General features: G+C 39.3%; 1 protein-coding gene across 2 annotated transcripts in view; it reads right to left on the bottom strand.

The window, feature by feature from the left end:
- Nucleotides 1-17,418, bottom strand: part of CDCA2 (cell division cycle associated 2) — a 40,089-nt gene extending 22,671 nt beyond the window's left edge. The window contains exons 1-5 of one of the 2 annotated variants that reach the window (XM_023495294.2): nt 16,739-17,418; nt 12,766-12,823; nt 12,496-12,663; nt 8,472-8,623; nt 1,670-1,814 (exon numbers count right to left, since the gene is read on the bottom strand). In XM_023495294.2, coding sequence (XP_023351062.2) covers nt 1,670-1,814; nt 8,472-8,623; nt 12,496-12,663; nt 12,766-12,823 — 523 coding nt within the window. In that variant the 5' untranslated portion in view covers nt 16,739-17,418. The remainder of the gene's footprint in view (nt 1-1,669; nt 1,815-8,471; nt 8,624-12,495; nt 12,664-12,765; nt 12,824-16,738) is intronic. The other variant, XM_031949647.1, reaches the window with a different exon arrangement.
- Between the last annotated feature and the right edge of the window lie 48 nt (nt 17,419-17,466).

Here is a 17,466-nt window from a genome sequence, read left to right on the forward strand (position 1 = left end):
GGAGTAAAATATCAAGACAAAAAAAAAGATAGCTTTAAAATTATTTAAACAATTTACTCTTGAAACTTAAAAGGCAAAAACTAATAACACGGATAAAAGGCAAATTTAAAGAAATTGGGTAACTCAAGGTTATACACATCAAAGCCACAAAAAGAAAAAAGTTCTAATACTTATTATATCTAATACTTATCTAAAATTCTAAATACCTCTTTAATAAGGAGTTCTTCAGCAGACTTATCTGGCAAGGTGAGTCCTCAATTGAGAAACCTTCAATGGTTTCTTCTCCAAGCAGTTTACACTCCTGGTTGGCCTCCATAAACAACCACCATCCCTTGTGCAACCTTGCCTCAAAATAGGACTAAACCCAATGCCTCACTATGATGTTTCCAGAAATGGCTTCTGGGTCATCACTCATATCAGTAGTACTTAGGCCAATTTTTTCTCCCTCTCTGTTATATTTAGATACATCTTTTATTGCCCAAATCAAATTAAATTTTGACAAAGCCATACCAGATTGTTAAAAGTCTCATTTATTTATTTATTTTTGCAGGGGTTTAAGTGACTTGCCCAGGGTCACACAGTTAGGAAGCATTAAGTGTCTAAAGCCAGATTTGAACTCAGGTCCTCCTGATTTCAGGGCTGGTGCTCTATCCAAGTCTCATTTATTTTGACTGCTTATTTGTTACAAGGGAATTGGGCAGAAGAGGCAAAGACAGATAAGAGTCAAGGAAATATTATTCAAAACAATGTATAGAAGATATGATAGATTAAAAAAGTATCAGAGGCAAGAGGGATAGCTTTGAAAAATTATTACATTTATTTTATATTTAAATTGGTAAGCAAGACTTAAAGAGTTTTATGTAGCAATTACGTTTTACAATGTCTATGAAAATTTTAAATTCTCTCTTTTTATCCGAGTCCCCCACTTTATCATAAATTCTTATAGAAGTCATATAATCTTTTTTGTATATCTAGATTCCCAAAAGAGAGGAATTTTAAAAAAGCTCTTTTTTTTGTTGTTGTTGAATTTAGCCTGGTAGGCTATACTGTAATTCAGTTATTATCTCACAGAAATTCTGTCATCAGCAAATTTTCTATATTGATATACATGACCTACTAGGTCAAAAGCACTGAAAAGCCACACAGTTGAGTAGTAGTTAAAAATAATTAAAAATAAATCACAAATATGAATGGGTAATGTTTGTTTCAGAATATATGCATTGGAGGAAAAGGTCTCAGTTTTTTCTTGACTTTCTATTACAGAGCGTGAGTCATAAGGCTATATATTTGTATTTGAAGACAGTTCCAAGCAATTGTTGGAATCCAAGCCACTAAGGCTATGTATCACCATGACAACAGGCACAGTAATGTCAAGTTAATTTTCTTTTTTCTTACCTTTTGTGATTCCACAATTCAAGATGACCATTGCTTTATTATTAGGGTTTAAAAGCTTGGGGGAGATAATGTATGATCATAAAAAATATTTTTACTACAATGGAAAGCAGTTCGTGTCTCAATAAACATTTGCTGAATTTAGTACATTGCTTAGACAATGGGCAACTCAAAAGTACTCAACATGTATTCATCAAACACATTTTTACATCAGGAACCATAGCTAATAATTTGTCTTGAATAAAAATTTTGGACAAAATTAACTTGGTTTACTTACTGCAGTCTGCTGCCTGAAATTCTCCTTCTGGCCCTAAATGTCCAGGTTTTCCTTCGTTTTCCTTCACTTGGTGAAAAGCAGATTGGAAGGCAGAAATTCGCTCTCTTAACGAATCACCATTTCTATATCGAAAAGGGCTGGCCTGCTCAAGTATATGAAGAACAGGCTAGGTCATTCCAAAATATATATCCTATATGCAACACCTAACATTACATCATTTAAACATTATCCACTTAGCTATAAGATAAAATAAATAACTGTATTAAATTCAGGAAATTCTGGTAATGAGTTTGTTGAACAGGTAAATGAATGCTTTCCTTCCTAGAAAATGCATTTGTTTGAAAACGTCCCATTTGTAACCTTCTTTCCCAGACACAAAACCCTTCTCCACATGAACCAAAGGACTACTTGCAAAGATGAATACAAAAGTCATTGGGAACATACTATCTAGTTAAAACAGTATTTTAAACAAACCCAAAATTTTATCTAGGTTAGGATATACCTGGCTCTACACTGTATTATCAAAAAATCTCTAGCTTCAGCTAATGCAGGGAGTAGAAGATTGAGGCAGCAATCAAGATCTCAAAGTTAAAGCCAAGATAGATTTAATTAAAAGAGATAAACAGGAAAACTACTGTGTCTCATCAATATTCTTGTAGGCATTTAAAATATCTATGGACAATATAAAGTACACCTCAGAGTATACAGCTTCAGGAACTACATAAATGTAATTATGAAACACTTTATACAAATAAAGTCAGATTGAAATAATCTAAGAAATATTAATTGTTCATGACAATTTTACCTAAACTGTTTAGTCAATGTCATCTCAATTAAATTACTAAAAAAAAATTTACTGAGTCAGAAAAATTAATAATAAAAGTCATTTGGAAGAACAAAAGGTCAAGAATTTCAAAGAAACGAATGTGAGAAAAATGAAAAGGAATGAAATTCAGCAATATCAGATTTTAAACAATACTATAAAGCAGTAATTATCAAAATTATCTGGTAGTGGCTAAAAACAGAAAGATTGATCAGTGGAACAAAGTAGACAAGGACTATAGTGATGTGTTTGAAACTGCAAAGATTTTAGTTTTGGAATAAGAATTCATTATTTGGTAAAAATTGTTGGGAAGAGCAATCTGACAGGATCTAAACACAGACCACAATCTTAAACTATGTATACCAAGAGAAGGTCAAAATGGACCCATGACCCAGATATTATTATTATAGTCTTATTATCTATATGTTTTAAGGATAAAAATTTATCACCTAGGTTGTCCAATGATGACAACATGAATTCTATTCCTAGTTTGATGTTGCAAAACTGGATGGGCAACAACAATCAGTCCAAAGGAGAAGAGCCTGAGAATTAGGACAAACAAACCAGACCAGAAGGTTTTATGCTCTCTTCCAAAACAAAAATGATAAGTGTTTAAAAAAAAAGTTCCTTGTTTAGGATATAAATACTCTGCTAAGGATTTCAAATTAAATCTCTAAACCTCAATGTCTTTTTCCCTAATCAGATTACTAGCTATTATGAAATAACCAGAGAACCACCAATTTGGCAACTATAAGCAACACAGCCCCAACCTTGTGAAAGGCTGAAGTTGGGAGCCTAGAGGGCTTAGCTTCTCCACCCAAGGGGCTTAGGTGTTTTCTCAGCCAAGTTTGCTGCTTCTGCCTGGGCCCTCTTTTCTCAAGATAGCCTTTGGCAGGACTTTGTTCCATAGCTAAATGCCTGCAGTAACAGATTGAAGGCTTATTTTATATATATATAAAACATATATAATTACATATATATATATATATAATTTTTATATACTATATATGTACAATATGTACTATTATTATATATTACATATAATACATGTTTTATGTATGTATGTGTGTATGTATGCAATTCTCTGATTTTATAGATGAGGAAATTGAGGGCCCAAATGTTCTTTTCTCAGTAAGCTATTATCCCCTCTGGCTCAAGAGCATCAGGTGTTTCTTTTGAGGAAGCATGTATTTGATAAGATTTCTGTCATTCTTAACTTCTAATTTTTCACTTTTGAGTAGTTGTATGCCAACATAAATTATGGACAGTGAGGTAAATCTGGGAAGATTAAGAAGCTTTTAATAAAAAATAAAAAAACTTCCAAAAACCTAAGTTTATGTAAAAATGCATAGCTGAAGATAGCTATCACCAGTTTGGGGTTTTCTTTGGTGATGCTGATGTACCATTATATTTCTAAAAAGCTTCAGGATTCTAGCAAAATGACTAAGACATCAGTTTACCTCCTTCTAAGAAAACCCCAAGTTTTAAAAAGCACTTAAAAAGAAAATCAAAAATGTTCTTTGCAAAATAGTGAATGCCCATAATATTGTTAATTTTACAATTGTCCTAAAATTTCTTAAAAGAAGCATTCTATTTAGTATCATTAATAGACATTTAAAAAACCTTTTATAAATAATCTTATAAGGGTTTTCCCACTGGCAAAAGTGGAGAATCAATGTTTCCACATGGAATCTGTTAATATAAAATGAAACTTGGTCAAAGAGTGACTGGAACATTAGGCTGCAAATCCCTAGAGTAGTAGTAGGGAAAAGGGAATGGGACCAATGGCCCCCCTTTTTTATTTTCGCAGTCTTGTACGCCCATCATTTCATCATGTATCTTTATCATAATGTAAGAATTTGCCTAATCAAAAGGGAATGCCTATTCTGTGTTCTACATCCAAATGCACAGGTGTTCAATCCTTGGCAGTAATCTGGACAGCAACTGGATCTGAGATTTCACATGCATAAGGAACTCACCTGTTCTACACTTTAAAGATGAAGTGACTTGTCCAGGATTATAAAAGCTAGTCGGTATCAGAATTGATACTTGAACCCTAGTCTTCCTGCCTTGGAGGCTAGCTCTCTATCCACTGAGCCATACATACTTCCTCTATCTATATGTTCAAGATAAAGACATTAAGACAATACCAATAATAAGCAGAGTAACTGGGTCAAGTTCCTTGAGCTGAGTTCACAAATGCTTTCAAAACAATGAAAATAATGTATGCAAAATGTATTCTTCAAAGACTATTAAGGAGTCATCCAAGTTTGGGGTTAGCAAAGTCATTTTCTGTTTTTCTTAATTCTTTCTCCCACAGCTTATTCTGATAATCTGAACATTCAGAAATGTTCCATGTTCTGCACTGTGAGGATAATGATCTAGTAAGTATCACAGAACTCTGGAAGGAGGAGGAACTGGAAGAAACCATTTAGTGGAGACTCCTCAGAAGTCCTAGCCAGAAAAAGAGATAGGTAAGGCTTGGAACCCCTGAACTAGTTCAATAAAAAGATTAAAAAGGCAAAAGAAAGTAGATATCAATCAACTCCACTATGAGGTGACTTTCCATTTTGGCTAAAGGATTTATAGAAGAGAAAAAAAAGGACATGTAGAATTGTTTAATAGATCTGAAGCTTTTGCATTGTATACTCAATTCTATTGCCAAGGTTCCTGCTTGCAACTGCAAGTCAAAATTTAAAAAAAAAAAAAAAAAAAAAGGAATCTTTTTGTAGAATGGAGAAAAAAATGTAACTATACAATTTCTTCACATTTTCTCTTCTCTGGTAAGTGAATTTCTATCATGCATTACAATTCTTCCCTAATGTTCCTCCCAACCTTATTTTCTCTATTTCTATTCTTTTGGGGGAAAAAACCCAACAATTTTCCATTTCTATCAAAAATTACACTAAATAAACAGTAAGTATTTTTCCAATTACAGAAAATAGCACAAATAAATTCTGTTAGGCTTTCAAATTACCTCCCATTAAGTTCTAGAGTGGAAGAAGAGCAGTTAAAATCTTGATGCCATGTTTGTTGTTGATCTGTTCACATTGAATTTTAGTTTTAGTCAAATGTGTTCATAAAGCAAGGTCACTGCTACCAAATCAAGTAGGATGTTTTAAATTCAAATAAGGTCATGTGCATTTATGATGCAAACTTGACCTTTATGACACAAATATTTAATACAAAAAAAAAAAAAAAAAAAAGTAAGCCAGTACTTCAAGTATTAAATGAGCTTTACTAATAGAAGAGGACAAATAGAACTACTTCAAAATTCCTATTTTTGACCTAGAAATGTGTTTTTCTATCTGTATTTGACTTAAGTCTAAAATTCTGGAAATTTATAGCATTTCAAACAAAACAATGAAAACCGAGGCTGAAAAAGGAGCTGTTAACATTGGAGTGATTTTTCTTCTGAAGGACCAATGAATCAGTCTAAGCTCTTCACATTTTCTTTTCCAATAATTTTTCCTATCTCCCCACTATCAAAGATGTTGGGGAGTAAAATGCCAATTCATACATACAATGGGTTGTCAAGGTCCTTTCTACGGCTAAGATTCTAGAATTCTGTACCCATCCCTCCTCCCCTTGTTGTGGGGACTCCTCTTCATTGGCAGACTAACACTTCAGCCACTGTTTCTTCCTGTAACATTTTCATCTATTCCCTCTAAGAATGAATGACAGAAGATCTATAGCCAAGAGGCTGAGGCCCTTTCCTCTGGACTTTTAACATCCCAAGAGTGCCAGGGTAGCATGTGAGGGTTGCTCTGATTTTATGACTGGTTTGTTTTTGGATGTTTCCTAGCACAGAAATCCCTTAACGATGCAGACCCTTGTCTGTGCATCAGTGCCATGATCATCCAGATTCTATTTCAAATTGGTTATAGGGAATTTAATCCAAGTTCTAGGACTGCAGGGTGGGGATGGGAGTGATAATCCTCACATTCTCAGCACGCTGTGAATGCCACATATGACAAGTCCACGTTAGTGGCTCAATCACAGATTTTTCAGATCACCACCTTGAACAAAACTGTGCCTATGGAATTCCTCATTTGTGGTACAGTGTAACTTTAACAGACTCATCATGAATGTCTTGGGGTATAGAAGGAGAGAACAGGGCCCAGGACAGATATACTGCTGGTACGCGTGTTATGAATAAAGATCAAAGAATGGGGAAGAAAAGGGAATTAGCATTGTGCCAACAGTGTGCTAGGACTTACTGGAACAGGTAAGAAGAAAACTGGGAGAGAAAACAGTATTGTGAAAAGCAAGAGACTCGGGAAGGAGTGAAAAAAAGGCTATTTGATTTGGCGATTAAAAGACTGGCGACTGGACAGAGCAGTTTGGGCTAATAACATCAAAAGCCAGAATGCTTAAGGTAATGGAGTCACCAATGATAGACAACCTTCTCAGGCAATTTACTAAGATGAGGGATAACAGCTAGCAGGGATGGACTGATTCAATGAGGATCTTTTATTTTCTTTTTTGAGGATGGAGGAGACATAGATATGTTTATAGACTTTTTGGACAAATATCTGGTGTTTGAGGGGGAATGGAACAAGAACATGGCTTGTGGCAGAACTATTAATTAGTCCAACCATCCTGGGAAGCTATTTAGAATTTATGTTGTGATTAAAATGTCCAACCTAACGCGGAGGCCCTACAGCTAGATGCATAACCCAATGAATCTAAAGACACAAAGAAAGCAGAAGCAGCACTTTTTGTGGGAATTTCTAGAAATGAAGTATATGCCTTCTGGTCAATGGCTAAACAAATTGCTTCCATTTCTCCTTTGCTCTTTCTATTCAGGTTCTAGTCACCTTTATTTTAACTACTGCAATAACTTCTTAACTATCTACCACATGGCACCAAAGACCCATCAATTAGCTAGTTCTGACCATGGCATCCCCTGCTCCTGGTGCTTCTGTCATAAATCCCTTTGGCTGTGTGGCAAAGTCAGATCAATATCCTTTCTCACAGAGAATAGCAGACAAATTCAAGGAATCTGTTCTTCTCCCTCCTCTACTTCCCTGCTGCAGTCTCACCCTACCTACATGTTATTCCCTTGAACACTATGCTCACTAATCTGCTGCTGCTTCTTCTCCAGTGTCTTTCCTAGCTTCATGCCTTTAAGCTCCACAGATCATCCCTCCTTGGTAAGATGGATGGCTCACTTCATAGATTAGACTTTCCTGATGCCCCCAGCTGCTACTGCTCCCTGAGCACACCCTCCCCCCAATTACCTGTACTTTGAGTCTACTTTGTATTTATGTATGTATGTATGAATAAATAATGTATGCACTCACAAATGGGGCACTTTCATTCAATAATTTTCTGTTGATATCCAGAAAGGCAATGGAAGGATTGCCATATATGGCAAGATCATGGAATTATGTTCCCCGCAAATCCTAAGGAAGAGGGAATTCTGTGTGGGCAGTAAGAATACAAAGTTGTGTCTCACTGAAAGTCTGCTAACGTGCCATCAAGACTTAGAAACATTCAGGAGAGACGAAGTTCTAAAACCAATAAGCATTAATGAAGTGCTGAGATGTACCGAGCGCAGGGCTAGACTGGGGATAGGAAGAACGAAGGCCAACAAACAGCGTTTGCCCTCAGTGAACTTACATAATCTAGAATGTGTAACAGGAAGCACCAATGGGGCCCTACTTCTTCCAATGGGAATCTGTATGGGACGTTTTCCACCATCTTGCCTGTATGTGGCATCATTACACGCCATTCTGGATATCAGGAGAGAACTGCTGAATGACGGATTCCACGTTCACACCAACATTAACAGTAAGACTTCCTGTGTCTCAGCCAAGTACATTAGGGAATTCACAGAACGGGGAAAAAAGTGATCTCTGCTCACAACCAGAACATATGAAAGAAGACAGAATAAGGCTGAGGCAATTTATATTCTTTTTTTACTAACAGATCATTCCAAAACCCTATTTAAAAAAAAAAAAAAAACCCACATACCTGTATTGAAGGAGAAGCTTCTACCAAAGGAGAGTCATTTGTATTTTTTAAATTCCTTTGCTGAGCAATATATTTAATGAGAAGATTTGTTTCAGGAGAACCTCGGACTCCAATTGTGGAACGGCGTCTTGATTTTTTTAGCAAAGATTTTCCTGGAAAGAAAATTTGTCTTACAACTTAGGAAGCCTAAATCCTTAATAGTTAACATGTTTTAATGAGATGTATTATTTGAGTACATAATTTTCTGCACAAAATCAGTATATGTATGAATTTTTCATAGATATTTCTGACCCTATTTTCTACACATGAAGAAGACAGGACTTGCCCAATTCAGTAATCTCATAAGTATCTGCTACATACCCAGATTTGGTGCTAAAGATACAGAGAAGAAAGTAAAATAAGTTCTTGCCCTCCAGGACTTTACATTTCTTGGAGAAATAAGTCACATACATTTAGGTATATGTACCAAAATCAGGCTGTAGGCTGAGGAAGGCACTAAGCAACTGCCAAGTACCAGAAAAGACCTAATATAAAAGATGATACTTGAGATAAATCATGAAAGAAACATGAAGAAATGTTATTTATATGTTTATTATATTTTAAAAAGTTATACACGGGATTAATTTTTCTTTTCTAATATGCAGACAGAGACACATAAAGATACTTAATACTTGCTAATAATTTTGTAAATTAAAAAAAAAAAAATCAAGCTACTTAATCCCTCAGAGTCTATGTACTGATCAGTCAGATCTCATTCACTTAAAAATGTGCACACTGGTCAGAAAGCAATATTCAGCACAAGTAAATTTCTGGTCAAAGAATAAACTTTCAAACACATCTACTTGGATTTTAAGTTCCTGGTGAGGCACACCTATCCACTCAATTACTATACATGTCCCCAAAGTCTTGGTGTGTCTTTTTTTTTTTTTTTTTTTTTTGAGGCAATTGGGGTTAAGTGACTTGCCCAGGGTCACATGGCCAGGAAGCGTTAAGCGTCTGAGGCCACATTTGAACTCGGATCCTCCTGACTTCAGGGCCGGTGTTCTATCCATTGCACCACCTAGTTGCCCCTTGGTGCAGTTTTTAAAACAAAGCTTTAAACTTTAAAACCCTAAGTCTTTTAGGGTATACCTTGTCTTTTGGTATACATTGTATTTACACATACTAACAAAAAATACAGATGTACTCAATTAGAAAAGTCCTTATTAGTATGTTATCTATAGTGTAATCACCACCCTCCAAAGCAATCCATTCCATTTTTAGAGCATTGTAAATGTTAAGTTTTCTTTGCAGATGTTGAATGAAGGAACAAAAAAGCACTTAAATGTTTACAAAGTGCCAAATGAACTTAGCCACTGCATTCAAAATTTCATCATTTGCTGTAACTAATGGTTCCACGTATTGATGGTGGTGCTGGCTGACAGAGAACCTGCATTTTCTAGATGTTAATCATTAGATTAAAATTAGCACAAGCGGCAGAGAACCGATCCATACTTTGTTGCATCTTAGCTTTAAGAGGCTGCATTGAGTGCACAACCATCTACAATCATGCACCAATACTCTCTGCTTTAGCTTTGCCCCGTAGTCTTTTTCCAAGTAGAAGAGTTTACCATCAATTAGAAGTGCCAAGCACAGGTTTAATAATCAGGAACAGACACCTCGTTTTGAATAAGGATCCCTGTTGTGTCCTGCTTTCTAAAACCCCCAAGTTGGGGTGACAAAACTTACCGTGCCCCGCCTCATCACTACTCCACTAAGATAATCACTCTGGTGTGGGGGCTCTAGAAAGCATGTACTTTTTGTCACCCCACAGATCCCAGCTTTCCAGCTAACTTTCTAATTAAGGGAGCTAAGGCTTTGAAGAGAGTTAAGCTCCAGGGAAGATAGCAAGGGGCAAAGAAAGGAAAAGAGCCATCAAAGGGACCTTACCTCCTCCCCACCCCCAGGCTTATTTCCAGGCAAAATGCCAAACAATTCAAGGAGCCTGTGGACTCCCAGACTGTCACTGGCCTATAGAGACCTGACAGGCAGTCTCCAAAGACCCCAGAATTAAAACTGTCCTTGCTGAGGTCAAGTGCCCTTCCTACACCAGACCTTTTTTGGAGCACAAGCAATTGTCTCCCCTTCCATCACCAATGCCCATATTATATACATTTTCCATTGGCTGACTAGTGTAGCTGTTTTTTCACCTTGGCATGCGAGTTTCGAGCAGTATTTGTATCCCGAGCACAGTGCTAGACACTTTGAATATGAATTTAGCTCACTTAGTCCAATCTTCTTCACTTTTCTGATAAGGAAACTGAGGCCCCAAAGGTGCCCAGCCCATCACTCTGCGCCTGAGCAGTGGAGCCAGAATTCCAAGTCTGGCCTTCTGGCAGCAGCCCGTCTCCAGCAAACCAAGCTGATTGAGTTCATTTTCACGCCAGAGACTCTCATCACGCTTGCTCCTAAACAAGGAATCTGTGGCAACCCTCAACTGGCCACAACTGCCTTCCCTTATTCTCACCCTCCAGCATACAAATCTATTCCAAACTCCCAAGTGCCACGAACCAAACTTAGGAGAAGTTCTGAACTGACAGTCACTGTGTAAAGCCGCCTCCCTATTTGCTTCTTTTCTCTTAGTGAATGATTACATACTGAGAGTGGACTGCAAGTGCAGAGCCATCAAGATCGGGCACAGAGCCCAGGAGGTGAGTGATGGTGTCAGTCCTATGGACCTATCAGCTCCCTTTTCCTGGAGGCGGTGCTGCTCAGTACAGCCTCAAAAAGCACAACAGTGGGCCCAGACTGAGCTTCAGGGCCACTAAAAAGCCCATATTTTCCCAGAACAACTGTTGTCTGTTTTTGATTCAACTTAATGCTCTAGAGCATTAGAGTCTTTTTGGATCCTAACCTTTCCTAGTTCTGTGTCATCTGCAAACCTGGTGAGTAAACCCAGTGGCTCTTTTTTGAAATTATTGACAGAAATATTAAAAAGCACACACTGCTGGGCTACTCCACTGGAGACCTCTTGCTGGGGCAATGAACCACTAAAAGCTTGTCCTTGAATCTGGCCAGGCAACTAGGTCTGAATTTGTATTATTGGCACCTAGAATGCTAAGCCTGGAGTCAGAAAGACCTGAATTCAAATCCAGCCTTAGACATTAATAGCTGTGATCTTGAACAAGTCACTTCATCCCATTTGCCTCAGTTTCTTCATCTGCCAAATCAGCTGGAGAAGGAAATGGCAAAAATTTCAGTATCTCTGCCAAGAAAATCCCAAATGGGGTCAGGAAGAGTTGGATGTGTCCAAGAGAACTGAAAAAAACCTGTATTTAGGGATTGGTCTACATCTATAAGAGAATTTAACCAAAGCTTTCCAGTACTGTCTTCATCTATCACTTCAGTAGTCATGCTTAAAAAGACAGTGGCTCACTCACTGTGGCTTCCCTTTCTGAATAGCCCTCTTATTTCTATTGTAAAAAATGATTTACAATGTCATAGATTCAACTGTCAAAGTACTAGGATCTACATTAGAAAAGGAAGATTTGGAGCACCCAGGTGGCGCAGTGGATAGAGCACCAACCCTGAAGTCAGGAGGACCTGCGTTCAAATCTGATCTCAGACACTTAAACTTCGCAACTGTGTGACCCTGGGCAAGTCACTTACCCCAATTGCTTCAACAAAAAAACAAAACAACACAAGAAAAGGAAGGGTCCAGAATGATGAAATCATAGATTGTCTGAAATACTGAAGCAAATTCATATCGTCTGAAAAGATCTTTTCCCCTCCTCTACAGGAAACAGACTGAAGATATCTGATTAACAGGAGACTTATTTTACATTACATTACATCACAACTGTAGTAAACAACTCTGATAAGACTGAAGAGCTTTATGAAAGGTATTTGGAATAGCAAAATAAGTTATTCCAAATAGATACTTGTATAGGCAAGATGGTTTAAAAAAAAAAAAAAAAAAAAAAAAGGCTGCCTGCTATTTCAAGCTCTATTCTTAAAAAGTAGATAAATCATTTTCTGCTCTTACCTGGTGAATTCTTCACAAAACTGTCAGGTGTAATTCCAAGCTGCTCCACTGTTATAGTGGAAAAGTTCATTGGGGTCTTAACTTTATCTGGCGTCTTGAAGATTGGGTCTACTACTGCTTCTTGTTTTGAGTGGATTAAATGTTTCTTGTCTCCTAAGGATTTATTTTCTGAAACCCAAAGCAACACATTGTGTAGCATGTTACGGCACAAAATTTTTTAAAGATTCCCAAACCCTAAATTCCAAAATAAGAAAATTGATCCCCACATACCAACACCATTAGTAACAGGTTCTTCAAGGCCATCCTTGGTTTCTGAAATGACATCCATCTAAAAAAATAAGAAATAAGGCATCTATTGGAAAAAGTTCAAAATGACCCTCTGATGGAAACTTAGCTGAATTTTTAATACATGTCCCAAGTCCTGAGGAAAGTTTTGAATATCAAATGGGAAGGCTAGGTTGAAAAACAACCTGAAAAGCTTAAAAACAAGCCAAAGGTGAAGAAGGAATTCACAAAATTAATGAAATTTCTGTAGCGTAATAGAAGCTTTATTTATTGAAGCTTTTCTTTTTGAGGTTACAAAGAACTGAAAACTGAGGGGGTACCCATCAACTGAAAACGGCTGAACAAGTTATGACACATATATGTAATAGAAAGCTACTGTGCTATAAGAAATGATGAAGGGCAAAAACTTAGAAAAACTCGTATGATTGGTGCAGAATTGAACAAAGCTAGAAGAATTTATATGACAACAACAATGCTATAAAGACTTGGCTCTCTGATCAATGCAAAGATCAATTACAATCGCCTAGGATTCATTATGAAATATGCTACCCATTTCTTGACAGAGAGGTGATATGACAAAGACTTAATGAAGACTTTTTTTTTTTGGACATGGCTAATGGGAATTTGTTTTGCTCAACTATACATGTTTGTACCCGAATTTTGTTCCACTTCTTTCTCAATGACTGGGTGGGGAGGGAAAGGTGAGAAGGGAAGGAAAAAAGTTTTCAATTAAAAAGATAAAAATTAATAAAGAATAGAAAAAGAAAAAAGAAACATCGAATTTGGGGATAGGTTTGAATTTTAACTGTTACTGACTGCTTAGATGATTTTGATCAACACACTTGTATATATGCCTCAGATAGCTTCTAAGTAAATTTATTTCAGTTGCTTTTCAATCTTGTCACTCTTCATGACCCTATCAGGAACTGACTTGGCAAAGACATTGGAGTGCTTTGCCTCATGAAACTGTAATAGAGAAATGATACCAAAAAATAATCATGAAGTGATTGAGGATCTCGGTCCCTATGAACATTCTGCCATACTACAAATCATGCCCTGTCCCTATATTTTTCACTTTTCATTTTTCATTTTTCAAATTGTATTCAGACTTTTTGCTACTTCGAGGAACCCAGGCAACACTTGGACTGAAGTTGTTTTAGTGACTTTACTATGTACACTATTACCAAAAGTTTTGGCAGGATACCAAACAGAATGGGATGTAAGGTCTTGGGATTTAGAGCTGGAAGCAACTTAGGACATCATCTGAGAGCTTTAAGATTTCTGAAGAACTTCCCAGATCTTATTTCAGCATCACAAACTAGTGAACTAAGCATGACCAACAGCCCATTATCCAGATGAGGAGGTTCAGCAGCTTGGCCAGGAGCAGTTACTAAATCCTGAGCTAGGTCTGAGCGCGAGTTCTTATGACTTTCTGCATGCTTTCTCACTATAAACAACCTCCATCTGGGAAGGAAATCGAATATGTGACCTGCTCCTATCGGCACATTGCCTAGGAAATGTCCTCTACTCCCTCATTTTAATGATGAGAAGAGTGACACTTGATGGAATGAAAGTGCTCTGCCAAGATTATAAGCAGAGGAGGGACTGGACATCAGGTTCTCCCCAGATTCATCAACACCAATGGCCTGATGGTTATTAAGAGAAACATCAACTCAGGCTGGGCTTATAAAAGAAAGCCTCCTTGTTCATTTCCCCCTCTACCTCCACTTCCCACACACTGGCACTCCATGCCTTAGCTGTGAGGACCTCCATGCCTGTCACTCTTGCTTACTGTCACCTTAAATAATCCCTACTTTAAGAGACTGGGAGCTCAAAAGCACCTACTCCCACAGGAAGTCTCTTTTGATTCCCCCAGATTTATTCTGGACACAGAACACTTCCCTAATAGATCAAAAGCTCCTAGGAAGCAGGAACCAACTGGTGGGATTTCTGCCTTTTCTCCCCAGAGCCTTGCACAGACCATGGTAATAACGGGCATTTCATGCAGCTCCAGGAGAATTCATCAAAGTTTCTTTTTCAGTCTCTCTCCAGCACAGTGGAGCAAATGCCATTCACCAAACCACTGAGGCTTCAGTGGTTCCCGTGGGCTAGACATACATATACAAACTACCTACAAAATAACAGGGAGAACCGAGGAAGGAGCTAGTAAATTACTGAGCTCTACAGGAAATTTGGGATTCCATGAGAAAGGAATATACTCCAAGGAGGAATAAACAGCTGAAGATGAGGCATGGACTGTTCTGCTTGAGGAACAGTAGGTAAGAAGGTTGGCCAGGCTGGGTGTATATGACAAGACCGTAAAAACAGGATAAAGCCAAATTGTGATCTACTAGTGACAGAAGTCTGTGTTGGATCCCAATGCTTGTTCATAGGATGCAATGGAAACATTTGGGACAGATGAATGGATTTTGTAATGTCACTTTGGCCAACGTGGAGGATGGACAAGGCAGAGATGCCAATTAGGATGCTACTGTCAACACAGCCATCGTAAAAATAATAATCACAGAATAATCACAGGAGTGTAGTACCATAGGGTACTTTTATCCATATTTCACAAAAAAGGAAACCGACTAGGAACATCAATTGTCTCACCCAAGGCTCACCCAGCTAGCAAGCAGCCAAGATAGTATCTGAACCCAAGCAAGCAGACTATGTTGTGGGCACTGAAAAATATTGAGGATATCCAGAAATAGCAAAATAAAACATTACAAGAGCTTCTGTTCTAATGGGAGACAACAGGAAAATACTACAACATACCTCCAAGACATAAAAATACTGCAAATCAAAGGTAATCTCAATCCAGATAAGCTTTTAAACACCCATTTAAACACCATTTAAATTCCACACTCAATAAAGAGATAAATACAGAAATGAGGACTAGATCAGGTACAATGAAATGCCTGGAGGGGGAAAAATCTTGGCAAAGCTGGATCATGTTAATCTCAAGTCTAAGTGGGCTTAGTGGTTCTCTCAGGGTCACAGAACCAGTAGGTTGCGTCAGGGAGCAACAAAATAAAGTGAAGATGAAGTCAGGAGAGTGATGACAAGCCAGAGCTAGAGATTGAGACAGAAACCCAAAGAGATTCAGGGAGGAAGAGACAAAGAAATTAAGAGACGGAGATTCAAGACATAAAGATACAAGAGATGTGCAGAGACACACAGAGAAAGATACATGAGGAAATTAAGATACAATGAGAAACAGATGCAGACAAAAGCAGTCAAAGAGACAGAAGGATGCACAGACACAGAGATGAAGATACACAGTTAAAGAGAATCAGACGGATGGACAGAGATAAAAGATGCACAGAGAGATGCGCAGAAACACAGAATCAGAAGGCTGCAAAGAGATGGAGATGAAGATACACAGTGAAAGAAACAAAACAGAAGAATGCACAGAGATTAGAGAAACATCTACAGAGAGAGGCGCAGAAATAGATACACAATGGGAAGGTTGCAAAGAAAAACAAGAGACGGATGCAAGAGATAAAAAAGATAAAGGACGCCCAGAGAATCGGAAGGATGCACAGAGAATCGGAAGGACGCCCAGAGAATCGGAAGGATGCCCAGAGAATCGGAAGGATGCACAGAGAATCGGAAGCGCGCCTGACGCCCGGGAAGCAGAGGGCAGACACTCAGTCAGAGAAAGGACCGACTTTCACACGGCAGACACAAAAGGGCCCCGGGATTAACTGAGGGAGGGGGTCGGGAAAGGTTTCCCGCCGGGGACCGAACGCCAGCGGAGGTTAGGAAGGAACGATCGAGCAGAACGGGGAAATCCAGGTGCACAAAGCACTCCGGGACAGACATTAATTAAGCGCCTGCTGCACGCCGGGCTTCGGGAAGGCCAAGCCAAGGAGCCAGACGGCCGCCCCGGCCCATCTCCCTTCCTCCACCTCACGTCGCTCCCCCGACCCCCAGGCCGGCCCGGGACCCTCACCTCCGGTCCGCCGCTACTGCCATGTCCCGCCGCCAGGTTCAAACGGCCGGCAGCGTGCCCCGCCCTCTCACGAGCGCCTCCGTCAGCGCGTCGGCTCTCGTGGCCAACTGCCCAGCCTCCGTATATCCATCCGCCGGCCCCACGCGCGCCTGCGCAGTCGCGGAGCCTGCCCCGCAGCCGCGAGGACTTCTTTGCCTTCTCGGCGGAGTGATCCTTTGGGCAGGCCTCCTGTCCAAGACTACTATTCCCGCCGCCTGCAGACCTTCCTTTCGGTTGGCTCCCGCGATTTCGAAAAGTAGCCTCTGGACCAATTAAGACCGGATGCCGGGGCTCGCTAGTAGCCAATAGGCAATTTCGGACGCGTGCCGCTTCCTCGATTGGTGGATCGAGAGGAGAGAGGGGAGGGACACTGGGGCTGCCCGAGGAAAGGGTTGCTGTTCCTCCTCCTCGGGCACCCTGGCTTCTTTCGCACGATTTCGCGATTGGACCGGCGCTAGAGCCGTCACCCTCCGGGTTCCCGCCCCGAGCTTGCCTCAGCTTCCGATTGGACCTTTTCTCCGTTCCCCTTCAGCTTTCTCCCTCTGTCACGTTAAATTCGGGCCCACCTCCTCCTCCTCGTAATTGGGCGAGCGGCCTCAGGTCCTGCTCGATGATTGGTCCGAGTCGCCGCCAATCTAGCTGAGGGCGGGGTGAGGGGGAAAGGCCAGGAACGGGCGGAGTAGTGGGGT

The sequence above is a fragment of the Sarcophilus harrisii genome, chromosome 2 (genome assembly GCF_902635505.1).
Source record: "Sarcophilus harrisii chromosome 2, mSarHar1.11, whole genome shotgun sequence".
In the NCBI taxonomy this organism is placed as follows: domain Eukaryota; kingdom Metazoa; phylum Chordata; class Mammalia; order Dasyuromorphia; family Dasyuridae; genus Sarcophilus; species Sarcophilus harrisii.